The sequence below is a fragment of the Syngnathus floridae genome, chromosome 7 (genome assembly GCF_059516105.1).
Source record: "Syngnathus floridae isolate MCC-2025c chromosome 7, RoL_Sflo_1.0, whole genome shotgun sequence".
Taxonomy (NCBI): Eukaryota; Metazoa; Chordata; class Actinopteri; order Syngnathiformes; family Syngnathidae; genus Syngnathus; species Syngnathus floridae.
The window spans coordinates 16,847,661-16,870,000 of record NC_142419.1 but is presented as its reverse complement, the minus strand read 5'-3'; the positions used below and the strand labels follow the sequence as shown (position 1 = coordinate 16,870,000).

The 22,340-nt window shown below is 41.7% G+C and overlaps 4 protein-coding genes across 6 annotated transcripts in view; all 4 read right to left on the bottom strand.

Annotated features, from left to right (window-relative positions):
* The window catches only part of schip1 (schwannomin interacting protein 1), a 137,379-nt gene extending 131,749 nt beyond the window's left edge, over window positions 1-5,630 (bottom strand). Inside the window, exons 1-2 of the mRNA XM_088380655.1 lie at window positions 4,610-5,630; window positions 4,438-4,528 (exon numbers count right to left, since the gene is read on the bottom strand). Of these exons, the coding sequence (XP_088236781.1) occupies window positions 4,438-4,528; window positions 4,610-4,632 (114 nt within the window). The 5' untranslated portion in view covers window positions 4,633-5,630. The remainder of the gene's footprint in view (window positions 1-4,437; window positions 4,529-4,609) is intronic.
* A 136-nt stretch (window positions 5,631-5,766) lies between these two features.
* mfsd1 (major facilitator superfamily domain containing 1) lies at window positions 5,767-13,546 on the bottom strand. Of its 2 annotated transcripts, XM_088380656.1 has the most exons (17): window positions 13,278-13,546; window positions 13,098-13,150; window positions 12,565-12,677; window positions 12,437-12,479; window positions 12,282-12,349; window positions 11,946-12,054; window positions 11,760-11,862; window positions 11,180-11,278; window positions 10,870-10,981; window positions 9,988-10,044; window positions 9,736-9,892; window positions 9,563-9,660; window positions 9,373-9,485; window positions 9,250-9,297; window positions 9,115-9,181; window positions 7,398-7,503; window positions 5,767-6,708 (listed from the first exon to the last, which is right to left on the bottom strand). In XM_088380656.1, exons 1-17 carry the CDS (start codon window positions 13,450-13,452, stop codon window positions 6,649-6,651), a joined length of 1,581 nt encoding a protein of 526 aa, XP_088236782.1. In that variant the 5' UTR covers window positions 13,453-13,546; the 3' UTR covers window positions 5,767-6,648. The 2 variants fall into 2 exon arrangements, with proteins under 2 accessions (XP_088236782.1, XP_088236783.1); XM_088380657.1 differs by lacking the exons at window positions 5,767-6,708; window positions 7,398-7,503 and adding an exon at window positions 7,588-8,338 and having other exon boundaries at window positions 13,278-13,545.
* A 1,367-nt stretch (window positions 13,547-14,913) lies between these two features.
* Window positions 14,914-17,163, bottom strand: p2ry13 (purinergic receptor P2Y13). Its single transcript, XM_088380660.1, has 5 exons — window positions 17,071-17,163; window positions 16,692-16,748; window positions 16,141-16,332; window positions 15,677-16,066; window positions 14,914-15,552 (listed from the first exon to the last, which is right to left on the bottom strand). Exons 2-5 carry the CDS (start codon window positions 16,740-16,742, stop codon window positions 15,103-15,105), a joined length of 1,083 nt encoding a protein of 360 aa, XP_088236786.1. The 5' UTR covers window positions 16,743-16,748; window positions 17,071-17,163; the 3' UTR covers window positions 14,914-15,102.
* Window positions 17,164-19,099: 1,936 nt separating this feature from the next.
* On the bottom strand, window positions 19,100-21,505 carry p2ry12 (purinergic receptor P2Y12). 2 transcript variants are annotated; one of them, XM_088380853.1, is made up of 3 exons: window positions 21,402-21,505; window positions 21,099-21,331; window positions 19,100-20,505 (listed from the first exon to the last, which is right to left on the bottom strand). In XM_088380853.1, the coding sequence occupies exons 2-3, from the start codon at window positions 21,321-21,323 to the stop codon at window positions 19,696-19,698; spliced, it is 1,035 nt and encodes a 344-aa protein (XP_088236979.1). In that variant the 5' UTR covers window positions 21,324-21,331; window positions 21,402-21,505; the 3' UTR covers window positions 19,100-19,695. The 2 variants fall into 2 exon arrangements, with proteins under 2 accessions (XP_088236979.1, XP_088236978.1); XM_088380852.1 differs by having other exon boundaries at window positions 21,099-21,335; window positions 21,402-21,499.
* Between the last annotated feature and the right edge of the window lie 835 nt (window positions 21,506-22,340).

Below are 22,340 nucleotides of genomic sequence, written 5' to 3'. Positions count from 1 at the left end.
GAGAAAAGAAAAAAAGATACATGTATTTAAAAAATAAAATAAAATCAGACATGACAAAGGAGCCATTGAGTTGAGTTGGCCGTTTATGAAAGGCTTTGGTGCTGATCCAAATGAGAATTTTTCAGCCCTTGGCAAGAGGTCCACGCTCTAATGAGAGCCATTTTAGTTTAGCATGTCTCTCTCAAAGCTGTTTATTGGTCACAAGGCTGTATTTGTCGATCTGTTCACACCGATGTAAATAACGTAGAGAGCAATTTGGTGGATGATTATGCATAACTTTGCGTGCCTGAACATCTGCAATGGCAACTGTTGAAAACAACAACAAAAAGAAAAAGTCTATTAAAAAAAAAACGCATTTAGCTCAAAGCTACATTAATAAAAAAAAAACTACGTACTCTCTCTCACCAGATGTTCAATTAAACATTGGCGTTTGTGATAAATTGCCCAAAAGTTGGCTTTTCTTTTCATCTGAATATGGATTTATCTCATCTAACACCATCCATTACCAATTCAGCGTGCCACTACTACATCTTCATGACAAGATAATGGAATTTTTAATTCCGACGGCTATATTTCAAAAGTGAACTATCGTATATTAAAAGTTACATCGGATTGCAGAGTGGCCCGTCTTATTTTGCAGATGCTTTCGTTATTGTCCCGCGGCATCTGCTTGTTTACAACCGGCCGTAAAGCGCGGGGGGTCACCTCAGAGGGTGAAAAACACTTCGAAGTTGGGGCGTGAGCGGCTGCGGCTGGTGACGGCAAGTTCAAATCAATTGCATGAAATGTCGATACGAACGCCCACGCTCCCCTGCTGGCCGTGCGCGTCAACAACACAATCGCATTATTTTCAAAGTCTAAATAAAAGGCCGGTCGATACGCTGTGCGACGCGGAGAGTCATTTGCTGATGAAAAATTAGCGGAGGCGTTGCTAAAAATCATTTGTTGGAGTGCTTCAAATACATGCACATAATCTTCGGCAACCATGCACGTGAATTAATGGTGACACACGCCACGTTCAACACGCGCATCAATCTCCCGGGATTGGACTGGCAGCGTGAAACATCTGCATCGGTCTAATGTCTGCTGAGCTGCAGCTGGATACACGAGGAAGTGACTGATGAAGAGAAGCCGCGGTGGTCGAGACGCACATTAGCTCGGAATTAGCGTAAATCAATTTCATTTAAAAGGTACATATTACCAAAAATCGACTTTTTAATTGCTGGGAAATAAAAAGTTGGGTCTGCGGAACGCCTGCGCACCAGTCAAGTGTGGAGTAAAACAATCTTGTAGATATTTTTATCTGCCTTTTGCATCAATCTGCATCAACACCGATCTGCAAGAGGGAGGGCTGCGCCGCTGTGGGAGTAGACAAAGATGATGAAAATGGCGACATGGTCTCAATATGTGAGGAATTTTTTTTTTTAGGATACACCAACATTTACACACTGGTTAAATTTGATCCCAACTAAAAGTTCTTCTCAATGAATCCCGACTAAATAAACGCAATTAAATGAAAGTTGAAAATATCGGAATTCTCTATGATGCAGTGCAAGTGGTGCAAACAGGTAGAAATATTTCAAAAGAGCATAAGGATGGGGGGGGGTTACATATCTAATGCAAGGTAAGGACCAGAAGAAGAAGAAAGAGACATCCGCGAGGCGAGAAGAGCCAGAACATGATCACACGGCGTATCAAAATGCAAAATGGAGCACTTGAGACTATTCCCTCTGCTACGATTTACCGGTAGAGAGAGGCTCTGGCTAACATACGGTGAGGGAGGGGGGGGGGTGAAAGCCTGATCGCACACACACACACAACTACACTCGCTTCTGTCATGGGAAGGTTTTTTTTTTTTTTCTTCTTCAGTGATCAAAGCGCAAGCTCCCTCATTGAGACGATCCTTTCACCCCGCCAGGCATGGTAATGGCAGAGAAATGACTACAAACACGGCAAACAGTCAATGGCTGCTCCACGAAGCCACGGAAACTACCTCATTCATAGGCACGACTAATGAAATCGGATACAAGAGTTTAAATATTCTTTAAGATCCTCGGGAATATAGACTAACATTAAAAGTGAGGGATAGATTCCTAACTCATCAGCATGGAGGTCAGGAACTTGAGCATGGTACTATTCTTCTTTTTACGGTAAACTGAATATTATATATATTTGTACTCGGGCGGCCGAAATTAGTCGAGTCGTTACATTCTTCATGAAAATCCGTGATGGTATATTTTCATGATTGACATTGTTTCACTTTCCTTGCTTTTGCCTCCAATCTGCCACTGTACTTGTCCTTGATGCAAATAGGGGTCAAACGTGATGTCACCGGCTAAGCTATGGCCAAATGGTATTCTGGCTAGCGGGCAAGTGAAATTGAAAATCTGCAAGCCAGAAGTTGCTTTTCATGGCGGTGACTCACGAGCATCTGGAAAGGAAGCAGGTTGCGGCTGATTCAATTTCTCAGGAAAAGCCACAGCCGTCCCGATAAGCTATTTGGCTAGTTTGCTGCTAACATTAGCGTCGATGTTAGCAAACCGCATTGCACTTAGAAAACGTACCTCGAGGGTTTCATCAGGTTCATGAAACTTTTGATTGTCACAGAGACAAAATAATAGGTCTTCTGATGATGTGAAAATATTACTTTTGGTGTGGACGGATCAAGCAATTGCGAAAAACAACACCCCCCCCTACTTGGATCCACAGCATCTGTGTTGCCAGCAGATGTTCTGATTAAGACTGTTGCATGCCGGGATGCTCGGATCAGGAGCCACCTCATGCCGGATGGTGATGGATGACTTCATCATTCCGGCTACAAGTGCTGCGTCAACAATGCCACCTGCACTGTGTATTTCATGCCTAACCCCATTAAGGGAAGAGAAAAAAAAAAGATGGCCGCCGCCCCCTCCCTGTGCTGCTTAAACCCGTTGGCTGTAAAAACAGTGCTGTCCCATTGATTATGGGGTAATAGCTGGACAGATGAACGTGTCTCTCGGGGAGGGGGGGGGGTACGCCTGAGTGATGAACCTGAATCACTCCCACAGACACCAGCAAGTGGACTGGCCTCTATATCCAATAAACTGCATTTCTATATCCTCACTCATATTTCACACGCCGATTAGCGCTTACAGTGCTTTCTCCGAGGGAGGGGGTAAGTGTCCTCCAAGGAGGTGAACTCTTAAGGAGATAAGCTGCCTCAATTTTGGAGAAATGTCATTTTTGGGCATAATGAAACTCTACTGTGAGGTGGAGTAGTGGAAATGGATTGGAGCAGAACGGAAAAATGGAGTAAGTTTAAGCAGCGAGCGGTGTCCGTGTGTGCCGATATTGACGTGCGAGTTGGAAAAGCTGTGATGGAACAGCGTCGGCGAGGCTCGCAAAGCTCAATGTGCTCAGCCGCCAATAATGCGCAAGACTACATCACGGGCATGAAATATTCAGCAGCTGGTTGCTAGCAGGTGAACTTCGACGCTTGCAGGGAGAAGATGACTGACTTGTAGGGTACGCTAAAAATTGTTCCCTTTCCAAAAGTTTCACCTTTTTTTTTTTTCTCAGAAAATAAGAAAAACTGAACTAAATGATTTTTTTCATTATTTCATTTCAAGGATAACTAAGCGTGTAGCAGATTTTAGCAGCAAAATATGTTCCTTAAAAAAATGTTCAAAATATAATATATAATATAAAATATAAAAAAATATAAATGAATGACAGCTATCCTTTTTTTCAATGGTGATAGTATAAATAGTTACAAATTGTGCTCCGATGTCAATATTTTGCAATTTTCTTGGGCCAAATTTCATTCTCAGTTTAATATAGACCCTTCTACAATTCCAACCTACTTGAGGAACAGCGTAGTATACCCGACAATATATATATAAAAAAAATAAACTATCAGGTGCTTTGAAGGGAAGATTGCTCCCCTCGGCCCACTTTAAAAACAGTGCCGTATTCTCGTAATGTAAAAAGACACAATCTGTCTGAAGACCTTTAATAGGATTAAAGGTGTTGCCATGGCAATTGAATTAAAAAAAAAAAAAAAAAGTGTCTTCGAGCCTATACAGATAAAAAGCAAATTGAATCCGTCCATTTGAACTATAGCGAGGCGAAATCCTCCGCAATTAAAGTTGCATGTTGGCTTGGAGAGAGCCTGATAATGTTGTGCAAATGGCTCCACTCTACTTCTTCTATCTACTGCCGCTTTTTATTCTAATCAATGAGCCTCCGCGTCGTCTGATCAACTTCCTGCTCCCATTAAAAGCCCAGAAAGTGGATTACATCATTGCTTGTGCCACTCAGAGAAAGAGAGAGAGAGTGGGAGACAGTGTGAGGAGGAAGAGGAGAAGATCCACCCACACAAACATTTTTCTGTTGCATGAATCCAACCCACGCTAAGACTGCTGCTTCAATAGAGAAGAAAAAAAATAATAATCTCACCTGGTTGTTGATGCGCAGGGCAAGGTGTCTCCTCTCCCGCGCCACGCTACTCCCGCCTCGCATCCTCGCCTCCTCTCCTGGATGCATGCCTCTGCAAGGACACCGCTCAAGTTAGCGCGTTCCCCGCGCAGATGCGGAGAGGAATCGGCGGCGGTGGCGGAGTGACACCAACCTGTGCGTGGAGTTCCTCAGCATGGCGCTGTCCCTCTCTCTGGCTTTCTCTGGCGAGCGCTTTCCCCTTCTTTCCGCAGCCAGTCACGGATCAAGTGGACACTTTGAGAGGGGAGCAGCCGGAGAGATGACCTGACTTGGTTTGGAGGGGGGTGGGTGCTTGGGCTCGGTTGGTGGGGGTAGGGGGGGGGCAACCCTCGCAGCCAATGGGATGCTGAGAGTGTGCGCGCGTTTTTATACAGCATGCGTTCGTGTGCACGCTGGAAGCGCATGCTTTGGAAATGCACCAAAAAGGTGCCAGATGCATTTCCCCTGAGAAAGACATCAGCGTCAGTAGAGCCAGCAATACATTGATCCAAAAACTCACTAAAAGGAATTCAGAGGACGTTCCGCAACAAGTCCCCACTGTAGTAAAAAAATTGTGAATAGTTAAAACAGTTCTTACAGTTACCATATGTGCAAATAAAATCATCTGAGATGTTAAGAAAGCAAAACTCACCTTGTTGTGTTTATATGTATTGTGTGTACATTACACATAAAATAATAAACCAAATGCAAATTATAATGCAAAATCAGATATTTTGCTTTGAGTATTTCTGTATTATTGCATTTGACCTTTGGAAAAAAAAAAATACTGTCCCTTTAAGATTTAGATTTGAGTACCTCTACTTTAAATGTCTCAACTTCAGAGGTTTTTCACACAATTATGGCGTAAATGCATTTAACTCGAGACAATTAACCCACCAAGCCCCCATGAGAACTATTGCATTAACTTTTGTGCGTGTGTGTGCGTTCACTTTGTCATTTGAGGTAATTTGGGGACAAATTGTGGGCACGGAAAATACTTTAAGAGTTTTGACCTCACATTTTTTCCCTTGTGTGAGCGTGCAAGAATACCTCAGGGCCAACAAAACAACCCAATAAAAAATACAAGCCCCCAAAATCTTCAAAAACCGCTGATAAAGCTTCTTTATAGGTTACCTGTAAGGGCCGGGGAAAAATGTGAGAAAAATTTCACACAAAAGTTAAACTGCTCCTTATTTTGCCTTTGTAATTCTTCTAATCCAATTTGTTTTGAGGAATTGCAGTCAGGGGGAAAAATATTTGAAAAACTGTCCTAGAATTAATGATCTTTAAAAAAATAAATAAATCAAATAATCCTTCCACCTCTAACGATTTTATTTTGGTCTGATTCAGCAACAATCACAGCAAAGCCATCGCTTTGATGACCTTAAAACGACACTTTTAAAGGCGCATTCCACTGCAGGAACTTTGGGGACACTCAATCGTCCACAGGAAACTCTTAGGAAGTATCACAAACTAAAAGTTGACTTAAACTTTCCGTGCAAATGTGTCTTTAGTGTCCAATACTTAATCTTGAGCGTTACATTAGTGTAGATCACCCCTTAAGGAGAACAATTGATTCCTCCTGTACCCCCATTTGTGATGAGTGCAAGAATAACTCTAAAGTCCAAACTCCAGACTGTTAACAAGCTTTTTTTTTTCCCCCCTTGGTTTTAATAACTCTATTTTATAGGCATTAGTTAATATTCAACAAGTCTGATTCATCCTATTTAAATAAGTAATTTAACGTATTCTATAAAACCACTGCAGGGGGAATGTGAAAGTGGTGAATGTGCTGAGTAGCCCGAAGCATGCGGATACTTCACAAGGCTCTTAATTCAAATAAATAAACAAAATTGGAAGATGAAGGAGTCGGTGCCTTTCTGTTCTTCTAAATCCACCTTGTGTTCTGTGATAAAAAAAAATTAAAAAAGAAAAAAAAAAAACACCACCCGTGCTCTTTGTCCCGATTAATTGAAACCAAACAAGGGAAAGACGATACCTGTCCACCCTGTCGGAATACCAATCACCCGCGTGAAGGTTGAAAGCGGCTTCAAGGTACGAACGTGATGTCTACGAGTTCAGAAGGGTGGTAAACACTCGCTCTCTTCCTCCCATTTCTTATTGTCATCGCATACTTGTGCGGAGTCACGTGACCAAAGTGCCAGAGGAATGCAGACGGCCGAATGAAGGGCATCACTTCAGAACGCTCCTGTGGGCGAGCGATGACAGATGGCTGGAGCAGTGGCCTGGCAGCTGAGAGCAGAGAGGAAAGAACGGGAGAAGACCTCATTTGGAGCCGAGGAGGTGGTGATGGATAAACAAATACATCAGCGGGGCATTAAAATCAATCCTCTTGGCTCAGTGGCAAGACCTGAAGTAGCACATTATAGGCCTAATGAATTACAGCCAAGCCCCCAAAGTCGTTTTCTTCAACAGATACGACTCTAAAGTTGTAAAGATATATTTGTGTAAATCAGAGGTGCAACGATTAAGCAGCAGCAAATCGAGGATTTATTGCTGATCACTCGATTAATCGGTTTCAAATTTTGGGAATTTGGAACAGAAATTTTGATCATTTTTGCTGATTGAGCATTTTTTTTGCATTGAAGCCAAATAAGACATCGACCAAACAAGTAAATGTCATCATAAGTTTATCAATTTCAAATCTGTTTTTTAATAAAGCAATAGGAAGTCAATGTTTTTTTAATTAAAGTCACCAATCAAAATAATCGACTATTAACATCATTGTTAGTTAAAAGCCTCAAATTAAAACAAATTAGAAATACACTACAGCTCAAAAGAGTTGCAGCGAGTTAAGCCACTGACACAAGAAAAGCATTGTTTGATTTCAAAGAAACCCTAAAAATATTCTGAAATACAATCCAAACAGTTTTCATTTGAAAGGACTTTTCTAAAAACATTTTTAAATTTCTGCACGATACCTGTGCTCCAAGCTTGGAGAGATAGCGGTTGCGCAATCCAAACGCAGACATCGGTGACAGTCGAGCCACGTCGCCTTCGGTCAGCTGACTGTGCCGCCTCCTTTTCCTACACCAAAACCACAGTTAGAACTTTTTGCAACAACCTCACATGCTCCCCCTCGTGAGGAATAAACAAAAAAAACGACAGCGGTTTCACAAAGCCGTTTATTCAAAATGTTTTACTTGGTTTAACAAAACCGACTCATGATTATTCAAGTGATTTGGAGAATACTACCGCTGCCGTAGTGCATCAATCATTTTTATACGTGCTAATCATTCCTTTCATTCAGCTCATTACTTGAACTGAATGAAATAAGTATCCTAAAAAGGACACATTCATCTTTTTTTTTTTTTTTAAAGAAACAAGTGGACAGAAATGCAAAAAAATATATATCCCCAAACCAGTGAGGAGCATATCACATAATTACATGACGACAAAGACTCCAATTAAAAAGCAATGCCCTTTTAAAGCAGCCGCCGTTACTGTTCCGTAGTGCGAATGATTAAAATATCAAGTCCCTCTGGTCGCTTGGAGAGAATCCAGGAATTATATATACATACACAAATGATAAAAAAAAAAAAGCACTTTTGAATAAATGACTCCACAGGATAAAAAGGTAATTAGGTATCTTGGGTTGCTCGGTTCCTCTTAATTCCGATACTGAATAGTCTTAAAAAAATCTTCTTAAATAGAAGACCAAAAAAAAAAAAAAAAAAATCAGATGTTACATCCAGATATTCAGCTGTGGTGGGAAAACGCCAAAGATGGCAGCACTGGGCAGAGTCACAAGTCCCGCAGTCCTGCCCCCACGGCCCAAAATTGGCAGCTGAGGGGTGGACGGTACGGGTTGTTGCCTCTGTACGCCCAGAGACTACGTGCGATCCCTCATCAACATCATCATCTGGAAAATAGTGATTACAGCATGGAGATATATTAGTCAGACATACAGTGGATGGCAACAAAGATAAACGGATGCGACCTCATTCCCACTCCTGGGAACGCACCGTGGAGGAAAAAAAAAAAAACAGGACAAAAAGTAAAGTGTGGCCCACCAAAACAATCTTTAAAATTCATTTGTAAAACTATCTTACTGCTAGGCAAATATTTAACAATAGCCTTGTGAATTTTAGCAAATTTTTAGCATTCCCAAAATTGTGGCATTGCCAGACTCATCTTTAAGATCAAATTACCTTCTAATATTGTTAGGCTAATATTTAGCATTTAATATATCCTCAATTGTTTGGCTAATTTTTAGCATTTCGCAAATTAGCTCCTGGCTTCGTAGGTTAACCTTTAGCAATACTTTCCACTTTCTCATTCAAACTAGCTTCTTCTATTGTTAGGCTAATATTTAGCATTATTGGACTAGAATATTGCATTGTTAGGCTAATTGTGTTCTTCGTGTTGTTGGGCTAATCTAAAAAATAGCCAATGTGTAGGCTTTGTTTGTATTATCATGTCAACATGATCTTCCACATATCGTGGATGGTGTACCTAATGAAGGGGCCGGTAGACATACCAGCGGACGAAAAAGTCTACTCAGCCCAGTACATCTCAGAAGAGCCACAAAATATGTGTGCCACTTGATTAGACGAGTGGGCTGTTCATTACGCTTCTAAGACGCCTGAGAGTGGGCGGAAAAACGACGGCGGCGGGTGAAGAGCGGCAGCGACTCACTCCGCATCTGAAGTGGCTTCTTTCTGGAGCTTGGTTCTGGCTGAAGCTGACCGGTTCAAATCTCCTCCTGGAGGGCGAGGAATAGGAACAAAGTGATTAAGGGTTAGGGTTAGAAGGGATAAAACATTCTCTTACCTCTTAGAAAATTGACTAAGTAAAGCATCACCACCGCCATCAATGCAACTGCAAGAAACACAAAGGACTGTCAAGGATGAAAAAAAAAAAAGTTCAATAGCTGACAAAAGAAAAGGAACTGACTGCAGATGCAGGAACAGAAAAAGACTTGAAGTAAGAGGTATCCTTTATTGTCGAGGATGGCTCCAGCTGCCATGGCGATGAGCGCTAATCCCAGATTCTGGATGGACTGCATGCTATCGGGAGAAACATTTGCGTCAATGAAACACGATAAGCTACAATTCATTAGAAGGGGAATGAGAAGCGTTCGCACAAGCCGTAGGCGGTCCCCAGCTGGTGCTCGGGTACCACGAAAGCCACCATGGGCCACAGGGCGCATGCTAAGAGGGAGTAGGACAAGCCCAGCAGTGACTGGAAGACACAAAGATTTGAGATTATATCATCTACAGGAAATGTCCCGCCCATTGATTTCTCTTCATGGGTTACCATGCCGATCCAGGGAGTCCAGAAGGTGAAGGCCAGCATCATGTGAGAGGCGAGTGTGGTGCACACGGCGCACATCACCCAAATGATGTTCTTTCCCGTCTTGTCCACCAGAAAGCCCAAAACGGGAGATGCTGGCGCTGAGATGATGTAAACGATGCTGAAGGAGTCAGAAAGGCACAGTAAAAAAAAAAAAGAGGATGTAAATCAGAAAATCATGCTCTGCCGCCATAAACTTTATCAACTGAGAAGCACCTGTTGACAGCTCTCGCTTGAGCCGGGGAAAAGTCGAACTTCTCGATGAAGAAGACCCTGCGGAGAAAGGTGGACTTAAGACTTGAGCAGCTTTTCTTCCGCCATCCGTCATTTTGCCTCGCATTTGCACGACAACTACGAGACGCTACGTCGGCCGCTAAGTGATTCCTTTCAACTTGCGACCACGTCAATTGATTTGTCTCATCGCCGAGCCTTTTCCTCCGCCCCTCCCCTCCGCGGCTTGATAATAACGCAGCATCGTGCCACGAAATCGTACTGCAGTCACGGACGTTGTGCTCGTCTAACGAGGCTCTCCGTTCTACTCCGAGCGCGCCCTTCAAAACATAATGACGTCTTGTTTAGGAGTAGAATTCGCTTCCTCGTTCACTCAAGGACAATAAATATATTTTCGGCAGATGCCCGCCATGCTCACCCCCCACCCATAAGAAACTATTATTGTAAATTATAAGCATTGTTATAGCATCGGTAAACTTAATAACAACTCTGATGAGACATAAAATGCTCTCATTCGAAATTCACACGCACATTTCCAAAGACAAGCTCGCAGCTTTCCTATTAGCTAGAGAAGAGTGGAAATAAAAACGACTTAGCAGTAGACAAACTTGTGTAACCCCAAATTTTGGATATTTTGAGTCTCCCGTTTTTTGGGTAATCCGGTTTGAACGATTAATCGTCACATTCACTTGCTGATAATCGTGATAATAAATATATGTCCGTTTAACAGTAGTAAACCACTGCAACGCTGTCGACTCCAAACAATTTAAATTAATTCAGGGACGATAAATACAAATTAAAAACACACACACAAAAGTGCTTAAGGTGATTCCTGGTGGAGCGAGGGGGCGCTTGTGTTATACTCACTGTCCCAGTCCAATAAAAGGGAAGATGGCCACATAGTAGCTGACACAAATGATGAAGATGATCCACAAGGGTAAGGGGAAGTCTTTCACATCAGTCAGCTGAATTACGTCGCCTGACAATCAAGAGACAAACACGCATTGAAGCAGAAACTCATTAAAAAAAAAAAGGCCGGATAATTCAATTACAGCTGTGTTTTTCTTTAACGGCGCAATTTAATTAAAGTGAAAGATATTGTAATTAAAAGCAGGCAGTGAAATAACTTCTGGTGGCGTAAAAGTGGTGACAAGATGTAGTAGTCTGAACGCTTTACCGGTTTTGCCTTGCTCTTTCTTGAGGATTTTCTCCGCTCGTTTGTCGAGGAATGCCAGCACGAAAGCGCAGATTAGCGAGAAAATGCAGGTTACGGCGGCTAAGGAGAGAAAATAGGATTAAAGTCGGGTATGGTAATTAACGCAAATATTGATGGAAAAGCTGAATTGCGTTTGGCACGTGATGAGAGCTGTTGTTTTAATAGCGAAGGGCTAAACATACAAAATTGGATTAAAAAAATAAATGTTTTTTTTTATATAAAATGTCTTTTAATAAGTTAAACATTTGTTTTGGAGTGATTAAAATGGAAGATATTTTCTGTGCCACTTAACTTCATAAAATCCAGAGACCAACAAAATTGGCAGTTATCCCAAGAAAGTCGTAATTTCTTGGACACATTGACGTGGGAAAGAAAAAAAAAAAAAAGGAGAAGTGACACTTCTTCTGACTGACGTCATTCACATAAAGCAGCCACTTGCACTTTTGGTTCTCCTTCTCATCAGTCAGCTGAGATTTTTGCTCGAATGTAACTCTCGGCACACCGCGCCCGAATGTCGTTACATTTCACATTTCTACTCTACCTATCATGAGCGAGCAGCCGAGCGTGATGTAACCGGGCGAGCCAACCAGGACGGACACTTTGTTGTAGACCCAGCCCATGATGTTCATGTTCACCGTGCTGCCCTGCGGACCACGAGAGTGAACGCGTTCATACCGAGCTGCTTCTTAACATCATCTGAGCAAAAAAGTTTTTTTTTTTTATTTACCAGGCGAGCCATACTGAGTTGAAGACCAAACACCAGGTTGAGCTCCTTCCCTTTGAACCAGTTGACCGCATAGGTGTTCTGGGCCACAGCCAGGGATTCCCCTCCGATTCTATCCACAACAACGAGGCATCAGAATAAAAAAAATTACATCCAATTGGATGGCATTAAAAAAATAAGACATTAAAAGTTTTTAAAAAATTCGCTTCAGTGTAAGAAAACAAAAAAAGTGTATTTAAATAATCAATTAAACTGCAACATTAGTTGTATGTGAACAGTAAAATGAAATTTTATTTTAGTAACCAATATTTTAGTACACATTAAAAATAATTTCCTCACCCAAATACAAAACGTCCAATTTCCATCAACCAAAAGCGATTTACCAAAGCTCCAGTGGCAAATATTAGCTGTAAGAACAGTAAAAAAAAAAAACAGTGAAATAAAATTCAATCTTTTTTTTTTTTTTTTAAATAATAATAACAACACAAACCTACCTGCCCAACACAAACAAAGAGGGAAAAGATAATGGTTCCCAGCCTAATAGGATAAAACATGAAATCACAGTTAGATTTTTTTTTTTTTTTTAATTGATTAACTGAAAATGACTAAATGTAGATATTACCTGATGCCAAAGACTCTGTCGATGAGGAATCCCCCCAAGAAGCAAAGGATGACATTGGGCCACGAGTACCAGGCGTACAGCTGCATGAACTTGGCCGTGTTCAAGTTCAAATCCTTCATAAAAGTGAGATAAAAGTAAACAGTAGGTGCTGTGTTACTAATTGATTTGATCAAGTTTATTGCTCGGGACAATTATGAATGAATGAGTGAATCAGTCAATCAATTCAATCAACTTTTTCACCATGAACTGAAGAATTATCAGCATAAACACAACACGTTATCTCAGTTGTTTATTTTTAGTTCTTCTATTTAAAAAAACATCTATATTGAATTGTAAAGGTTAAAGGTCACACGAGGGGGTCGTTTTGATTAATCTCATCCTTGTGTGCTTTCGCCAATGGGGACATTTTAAATCAGAAATGAAAAGAACATTTTAAGGCCATACACAAACTTGATTTACTGGAGGAATATTATTATATGTAGGAAATTTGCTGTGTTATTGTCATTTTTACAAAACCATATAAAACAATTTACCAGAAGGACTTCAGTCTGAAGAGAAGCAGGGTTATCATAACAGAAGTAGCTTCCTGGAGGAAGAAGTAGGGAAAAACACAAGCACATAATTTCAACGTTTCACTAACACTAGTTTTGGGTGAAGCCGACATTTTTTAAAAATTACCCCCCTACTCCACGTTGTCGCCTTTTCGCGCTTACCGAATCCGAGGAAACACATAAACACCAGGACAACGACCCGGTGTAAGCCATGCGCCGGGTCGCAGATAGCGGGTAGCGGTGTGCCAGCACGACCGCTCTTCTCTCCGCGGGACACGGCGCCCTCATCCCCGTCGTCCGCCGTTAATAAGGCTTGGTCCTCCTCGATGCCCGCCATGATTGGGCTTCGACAGGAAAGTTGACCGGGAAAACAAACAAGAAACGGGAGACTCGTCACATGACCTGGCACATGTGGGTCACGTGACCTCACGTGATAGTCGGGATCCCGGAAGTGGATAAAGTAACAACAATAATTATTATTATAACGATGATAATAATAATAACAATGATAATAATTATGATAATAATAACAACAACAACAATAATAATAATGCACATTTGGTTTTAAACTTACATTACTTCTCACTTTAAAAAATCATACATGCAATCGGTTAAATTATTACAATTCATTTATAATGTCAATTAAATAAGACGAGCATGAAAAAGATTAGATGCGGGGTATATATGTGTACACCATATTTTATCTGCTGATGCCACTGAATGGGACAACATGCATGAAACAACCCCTTAAAATTCCATAGACTCAATCAAATTCGTGTAACATTACTTATAAATTAATATTTAAACATTTTAAACTCAATAAAATAATGCACAATGAGCGTATCCAGTATTAGTGCAGAGTTTGTGGGCACTGATGTGACGTGTTGTAAAGTGCAAGGCACTTTGTGGAAATGTTGCACCCTAGCGGCCAATTTGATGAGGATAGCTTTATGGTAGATTTTAAGAGTGCAGGAAGGAAAGTCACTTTCTTGCGTGTGCACTGTTAACTACAGCAGGTGTTCTCCAAATTTTGGGATCCAGACTTTAATCCAAGAACCCCCCTCATAATCCTCACAGCTGTTAAACACAACTACCATCTGTACTCTTAAGTGCCACAGGATTTTTTTTTTTTCGTAAATGGAGTCAGTCCTGCAAGTTCAATTAGCAAGCGGCCTCTAACATGGAAGTGTCAGACCTGTTCCCTACCCGTCTTGACTCTTCCCTGACCCCGACCTGTGTCCATGCATGCCAGGCAATACTATCCACCGAGTTGATTTAATTTCCATGAACGTCATTTTGAATTTCTAATAACTCCCCGCCACGGCTGTCAGAGGATTTAATCGTCGGGTGACAAACGACCTTTCTTCTGGCGCCAGTAACTGCGACTCCGGCCGCGGCGAATAGCTCGTTAATTTCCTGACCAAATATCAGCCTGTGCAGTAAAGCCAATACGTGGTGGGATGGAGGATGATCATAATTCATTATGACATTCATCAAATCTGCATGCAGACGTGATTGTAAATCAGGTGAAAGGTAATGTTAATCCCTCTACAAGTAGTTTATAAATGTGCTAAAAAGGTGGAAAGTAAAAAGTCATTTTGTAATTTTCCAGTGTGTGTGTTTGCAAAAGTGCTGACTAAATGTTTTCCGAGGAGTTTACAGAAGGGAAAGTGTCGGTTAAGGAGATTAGAGATCAGGAAGTTGACAACGACTTTGAGGACACTTGACATCATGGATCCAGTGACTTGACAAACGTGTGTGGCAGGAATTCAGCGTGGTCATTTTTGCAACGTCATGATCTGCTGCAGTCTTCTGTTGTTTTATTAGTTTAATCTGATGCTAAGTGCTAAAAGCTAACTTCATCTGTGACAGGCCAAATCTGAACGACTTGTCTCAAGTTTCCTGCCAATTTCCAGCATTTTTTCTTCTACTTCGATACAAAATATTAAACATATTTACACATTGGAAATTTATGTAAGTTTGTGTGTTATTTTGGTGGGCCAACCAGTCTGCTGCTTGACATCTCCAGCTGAGTGGACGTAGCAGTGGGAGAATCTCCCTTGGGGAGGGGCTTGCGTCGGAGCGCGGCCATGAGTTTATTCCTGAACATGCTGCACAGGAACACGTAAATAAGCGGGTCCAGGCACACGTTGGTGGCCGACAGCCACAGCGTGGTCTCCTTGGCGATGTAGAGCCCGTTCTTCACCCGGCACTTGCTGATGGCATTGCCGGTCTGCGTCATAGTGTAGGGAACTCGGTTAAAGTGGTAAGGGGCGAAGCAGACGAAGAAGACGGCGACCACCACAAAAACTTTTGCTTTGGTTTTCCGGCTAGCTGCCTCAGAACTGCTCTTTGAGGCTTTGTATGACTCATACACCTTCTTGCTAATGAATGTGTAGCAGAAAACCATCAGGGCCAGCGTTCCCCAGAAGATCACCTACGGGAGGAAGCCAGAAGCAAACAGTGAATTTAAATTCCTTCATCATGTTTGATTGGACTCACTGAACATCAAATTAATATTTTGCTGCTGTACCTAATCAAACGACTTTGATTCGCCATACCTGAGAGAAGTAGATGAATGTTTCATGCCAATCCAAGCCGGCCTGACTCTTCATGGACGTGCACTTGACCCGTCCGTTAGAGTAGCGTGGCGGCTGGTCGCTTAAGATCGTGTTGGGCAGCGCCATAGACAACATGACCACCCAGACGACGCCACTCAGCACCTGGCCGACCCACACCCGCTGCAGGACGCCTTTGCCGAAGGGCCGGACTATCTTCAGGTAACGGTCCAGGCTGATGAGGCCCAGCAAGATGATGCTGATGTACATGGTGACGTAGAAGAGAACGGCCGAGTAACGGCAGTGGAAGGCCCGTAGCTGATCCCCGCCCAGACCGGTGTCGCTCATGACCCTCAGGGGGAGGGTCAAGGTCATCAAGAAGTCAGCCACCACCTGTCGTTTCAATACTTCACTCATTTGTCGATATCAATAATATCACAAAAGAGCCTGATTTAAAATCCACTCACCACATTCTTTAGAAAGACCATGAATGTGGACTTGCTGGGAATGGTGAAGAAAACCCACGCCGCCATGGAATTGAGCAGCAGGGCGAGGATGAAGAGGATGCTGTACAGCCATGGGAAGAGCACCGAGGTCACGCTGATATCCCGGACACACTTGAAGGAAGCGTTGGCTTGCGAGTCGTTCATCTTGTCTTTCTGGAGATGACAAAATAAATATTTAGAATAGATATTATTTACACTTTTAACAAGCATAAGTAGGGATCATGAACCCCATGCTGCTTCAACCATATTAAAACAATTTCCATTACATTACTGTGTCAAATTAAGCTTCCACACAAGGAAGATTATTTGTATTCATAAAAAAAAACATTTTAGAACACATTACAATTATAAAAGACCTTCTTTTCGTGCGTATTCTGTGGTAAAACCTTAAGCACCAGCTGCCATGGCAACAAACGTACAGAAAAATAAAACTTAATTTACTTTTATGACTTCACATCAGTACGAATTTGAGTTTTTAAAAAGATGAAATTCTTGAAATGATTGCTTCTTACCTTACGTCCTTCACTCCTGACTGTGAGGCATGGGAAGAAGAAGAAGAACATATAAGGCTGAGATGGGAGCAAAAAACACAATATTTCAGAAAAAGGAAGAAGTGAAATATCCGATTCCGCTTTCACTGCTGTCAGCTGCAGGAAGTTAGCTAAACAAAGAAAGTCCAATTGAACATATATTGTTGTTACTTCAGTAAATTCGCTTGAACGACTCCTATTTAAATGTGTGCGTGCTGTCTTTAAAGCGACTCCCCCCCAATCCACCCAACGACTTTGCCAGGCTTCCTGTGAGTGAAAGACATTTTGCTTGCACACTTCCTGTCCCAATTGTTCCCCGAAAGGTTTTGGCTCCCGTGTGTGCCAATCGATAAACAAATACCACGGGCACGTTGCAGGGGACCCTTCTCTGTGGGCCTGCTGCACGCTCCTGCCCACTCTTCCAAACAGCCTTTTTTTCCCCCCAAAACTAAAAAAAATAAAATTAAAAAAATGTGAGTTTTACGACTTCAAAATGTGTCATATTGGTTCCTTATGCTTTATAGAATTTTCCTCCCTTTTGCGCCCTTCTATAAATAAAAGGAGCGCTTTGAGAGAACATGACAGGCATAATTTCCTGTGTGACTTTGCTTGTTGGATCTGGACCAGGAATGACAGCAGATGGGAAAAGATGGACTAGTTGAAATGCTGGCCTTGAAAAGCGGCCCCTGGGCGATCGTTTAATTAACGGAGGTTTACTATTTGAACCGGTGATAAAGTGTAAGGCGCAGCGGCTTGAGAAAAAAAAAATGAAGGAAATAAAAAGACATATTTTGACATGTCATAACCACATTTCCCACAAAAGAAACAAAAATGACTCATGAGAAAGCATCATCTTCTCAAATGGCGTTTCAGCAAAACGTGAGGGAGGAAAACATATTCTTAGCGCAATTCTCAAATGTCAGAGTTCATACGTAAGCGCGTGGGCCTCCCTGCTTACAACACATGAGAAGAACAATCTGCCTCAGGATAACCTTCCTCTTCCGAAATATGACATTTTAATAACCCCGCAGTTGATTCACAAACCATACACACATTTAACAATCAGCAACAAATCCACAATATGCGCAAATATGAGAAATAAGATTTTTTTACTCACCTAATTTTTACGTTTTATATTCAACTAGTAAAACAACAAGACTTCGATTATTCGGGATTGTCAACCGGGAGTCCGCGGCCTTCTCGTGGTCCGTGGCGATATGGTAAGCGGTCCGCAAAAATGGAAAATAATTGTAACATTTTTAAAAAATAAAATTGATTTAGTATTTAGACTTGATTGATTTTCCAGCTAATTTTGTAAATCGTTTACCCACATGAGCCACATCCTTTCTCATCACTTGCGGTTGATATTTACATCACGATCACATAACGAATAAAAACTTGAATCTTGAATCGTACAGATGCTTGATTCGCACTTGTTTGAATCTTGACACCAAAAACAAGGTGAATTTAGCGGCGCGCCTATGATTGAGAGAATCGACCCTGAGGTTGCCAAGTCCAAATTTATTGTAGTTTTAATCCCCCTTAGTGCATTCTTCTATACATTACAACTTAGCCTTGAAAAGTGACACATTGACAATCTTGTTTATGCAATTAAAAGTTGGATAGGTGTTGAAAGGAACAACACAAGTCAAATAAAAGAGCGTGAGGTTTTCTCAACACCCCCCCATTGTAAATCTAAAAGCAATAAATAAATAAATAAAAGATCAAAATGAAAACTATACAGCCCAATAAGCTTTTACAATAGCATCGTAAAATTTCTGCTGTCAGAGTAGAAATTTTATAATCCGGTTTTATGTCCAATTTGTGTCACTCCCACAAAAAGAAGGACAAAATGCACCAACCAGGATTTTTATCGCTCTGATTGTCGACTTGTGTCATATCGATACTATTTCACTTCAATTTAATTCACTCAGTATATCTGTAAGGTTTAGTAAGTTCCAATACATGAAACATATAATAAAATCTTGCTTTTACTTTATAGATAGTAATGAACCAAGTTTGCTTCTATTTTTTCAAGTTAAATAAAAATAAATAAATAAATAAATAAATAAATATGTATTTCTTCCTCCATTTAACAATAATTTGGAGTGGGAAAAGAATGCTATGCTATGTAATGCATTCCTTAGCCACGAGAGGGCAGCTGCTACATATCCAGTATTGACAACAGAGTATAAAACAAGCAGAAATAAGCACCACTTCAACAGAGATGAAGATTAAGTGGCTTTTAAAAATAATTTAGGGACGCAGTTATTCAATCTTATTGAAATAGCCATCAATGTAACAAAAAAAAAAGAAAACACTTGTGTGTATTGCGTTTATCCACTAGGTGGCCTCAAATGTACTCTAATGCATTTCCATGAAACGCCATATTATTATTACTTCTGTATTGCTTTAATTAGCATGTTTAATTTAAAACATGCAATACATGCATTTACTTTAGAATGCCTGATCAATACATTTGAATTCTGGGACGTCAATTTCAATTAGTGACTCAATCAAACTTTATTGATCGCGTTATTCACAGCAAAAGTTAACATATGACCTTTAAAAAATGTTTTACAAAAAAATAACATCAACAAGTGTTCTATGAACTACAATTAAAAAAATACAATCAAATCACATTTTTAATGTTGACTAATCAACATAGTGCAAAAAAATAATCTACCTGCAATATATGGATAGGTGTCATGAGAATAATAATCAATTCATAGTTTGATCTTCAGAAGTGTGCACAAGTTAATCATGTTATGGAGCCACTGAAGCAACTTTGAACTAGTTGTAAAGTCTTTAAGAGTTCTTTCTGATTAAGGCCTACATAAATAACCTTGACTAGACTTAACGAGCCAGATTTTATCGACATGGAGGCACAAAGAAGCTGATTACAAATCAAACATCTACATAGGCGTGAAGAAATATTGAAATTCAGGTGCTTCAAGTCCCTTGTCACCTGACAATCCATCACATTTCAGATGAGGGCACTGCCAGAATCTGATTCCGAGCCCCTCTCGAGCAGCCAGCTGCAGGTACCGGGGGGCAGCCTGAACATTTTGAACAAGGTGGTCCTAAAGGACTTGCAGAGAAAAAAGTAGATGAGCGGGTCCAGAAGTGAGTTGAGCGACGACAGGAAGAGCGTGCTTTCCTTCAGTTGGAAGAAGAAGAGCTTGAGTTGGCAGTGGAAGAGAAGATCCCGAGTCTGGCTCATTGTGTACGGCACACGGGCGAAATGGAACGGCACGAAGCACACGAAGAACACGGCCAGGACCAGGAAGACGTTGGTGTTCATCTTCCTTTTGGGCTGCCGGTTCTGTTTGGCCGAAGCCCCGCCTCCCCCATCGGGGCCTCGAGTTTTGGTGCGTGAATACGATTTGTACAGCTCTTTGGTGATTAACGTGTAGCACACGATCACAATCAGGAGGTTCCCCCAGAAGATAACCTGACACACGTGATTGACCACCTCGTGCCAGTAAAGCCCAGCTGGGCTCTTCAGGTCGCTGCACTTGAAATACGCCGACGGCGGCGTCTTATTGGTCAGGATCACATTGGGGAGGCAGAACCCCAGAAAGACGATCCACAACATGACGGACAGAAGCTTCCTGAGGGCCAACCGCTTAGCGTTGGTACCCCTGAACGGTGCCAGGGTCTTCCTACAGCGGTCGATGCTGATCAGTCCGAAGAAGAGGATGCTGATGTACATGGTGAGGTAGAAGAGAACCGAGGAAACCCGGCACACGAATATTCTCAGGCCGGTAGAAGCCATATTGGAGTCTGCTAACACCTGCAGCAAGAGAGGAAATTGTGGATCGTCCATATATTCCTAATCATCCAATTAGCAATCCTTCCATGTAGGTGTTTGATGATCTTAAAGTAAAGCTATTCGGAGGGGAAATAACTTTTTGAAGTTCAAACGGAACGTGAAAAACCTTTCTGGCGGCCGATTTGATGTTTGAAAGTGCCCCATGAATCTTTTAGATGACAATATTCCCACGTGAAATGTCAGACCGCCGTTTACTATCGTTTCCCTCGCCTCGGTCTATACGCAGTATCGCAGACTGGGTGGCTTATCGTCAAAAACACATTTTACGACGTGGCGGCCTCGAGTCGTGATGGGAAGAGACACATCGATAAATTAGTAGTGTTGTCATGGGTGCACGTCATAATTTCGGTCTGGTTTTAAGAGGTGCATCGCAGGTATGACATTTTTGGATCATGAAATACGCCACGGGTCAAAGATTTATTTCTTATAAACGTAAATAACCAGAGAGTGGAATTAAAATCTGTCTGATGCGATACTCGCCAGATTGGTCGCCAGAGCATATAAAAAGTCTCCACACCCTTTTAAACGCACCACCCGTTACCGATCTTAATTACCTTGAAAGGGAACGTGAGGGTCATGACGACGTCGGCGACCACGACGTTCTTGAGGTAGATGACGAAATGGGAGCGCGACGGGATGCGCAGGAACACCCACACCGCCAAACCGTTGAGTATCAGTCCGGCAAGGAACAGGATGGAGTAGAGGACTGGGAAAACCACCGTCTTGAGGACATTGTCGCGGGAGCAGTTCAGGTTGCCCAGGGTTGCGTTGGCGTCCATGAGGAAAACTATCTGGAAAATCAAGCACCAACCTCAAGTATTGAAACAATAATTGAAGTCATTCACTGAAGATCTCACCAAGCAAGAGTGTTCGACCGCTCGGCTGCCTCCAGTCGAATGTGACACGGAGTGTCTTGAGTGCAGACTTTCACTTTGCCTTCTGCTTCCTGTTTGACGGAAACGCTGCAGACGATTGATAAAAGGAAGAAATGCCAGTCAAGCTTTCATTGCCCTGGGATATGACCCAATGTCTTTATATCTGACCTGTGACCCAGAGTGGCTAACCACCACAAGATATTCTTGGCGAAAAATCGGATCATCTTTCCGAGAAACCGAAAACAAGCTCCTTTATGGGCTGCTTTTGTTTTTAACATCACATGATGTTGAAATTTGTTTTCTTTTTTCACATTCATGTACCAACAAGTAGGCGGTAATGCTGAAACTTCCTCTGTCTGGTCCCGAACTGAAACCTAAGCATCATTCACTTCCTTAATTCTTCTGCACGCATACCTACGCCAGATAGGTGCACACTTTGTTGAAAATGTTCTATAAACAGATAAAAACGTTTTATGTGCTTCACGTCAATATTAGCTAATTAAGCTAGTAGCCAAATGATGCTAATAGCATTAACGTTTGTCTCTCAGAATTTTCACATATTTGACAATATTGTCTGTGAATGTTTCACTTTTTGGAAATGCATTAGTACTTTGAATGACCTCCTTTAAACAGTTATGCAATAATTTTTGATGATCATAAATCATTCTGGCTTGCGACCAATCAGCATTTCCAAAACAAACTCTGTAAACAGCAAGCTGAACAAGCAGGACTAATCTTCCTCGCACAACACTCAAGAGATTCTAGAAAAGTCGACAACGAGACAAATCCAGGAGCTGGCGCGGCAGCTGTGCGCTGACAAACTGCGACCTCTCACCCGTTAGAAAAAACACGTCGTCACTGTGACAGGTCGGCGTAACCTTTCAGCGCCCGGACGGTGGTCCGTGTTTGTTTGCGAGGGTC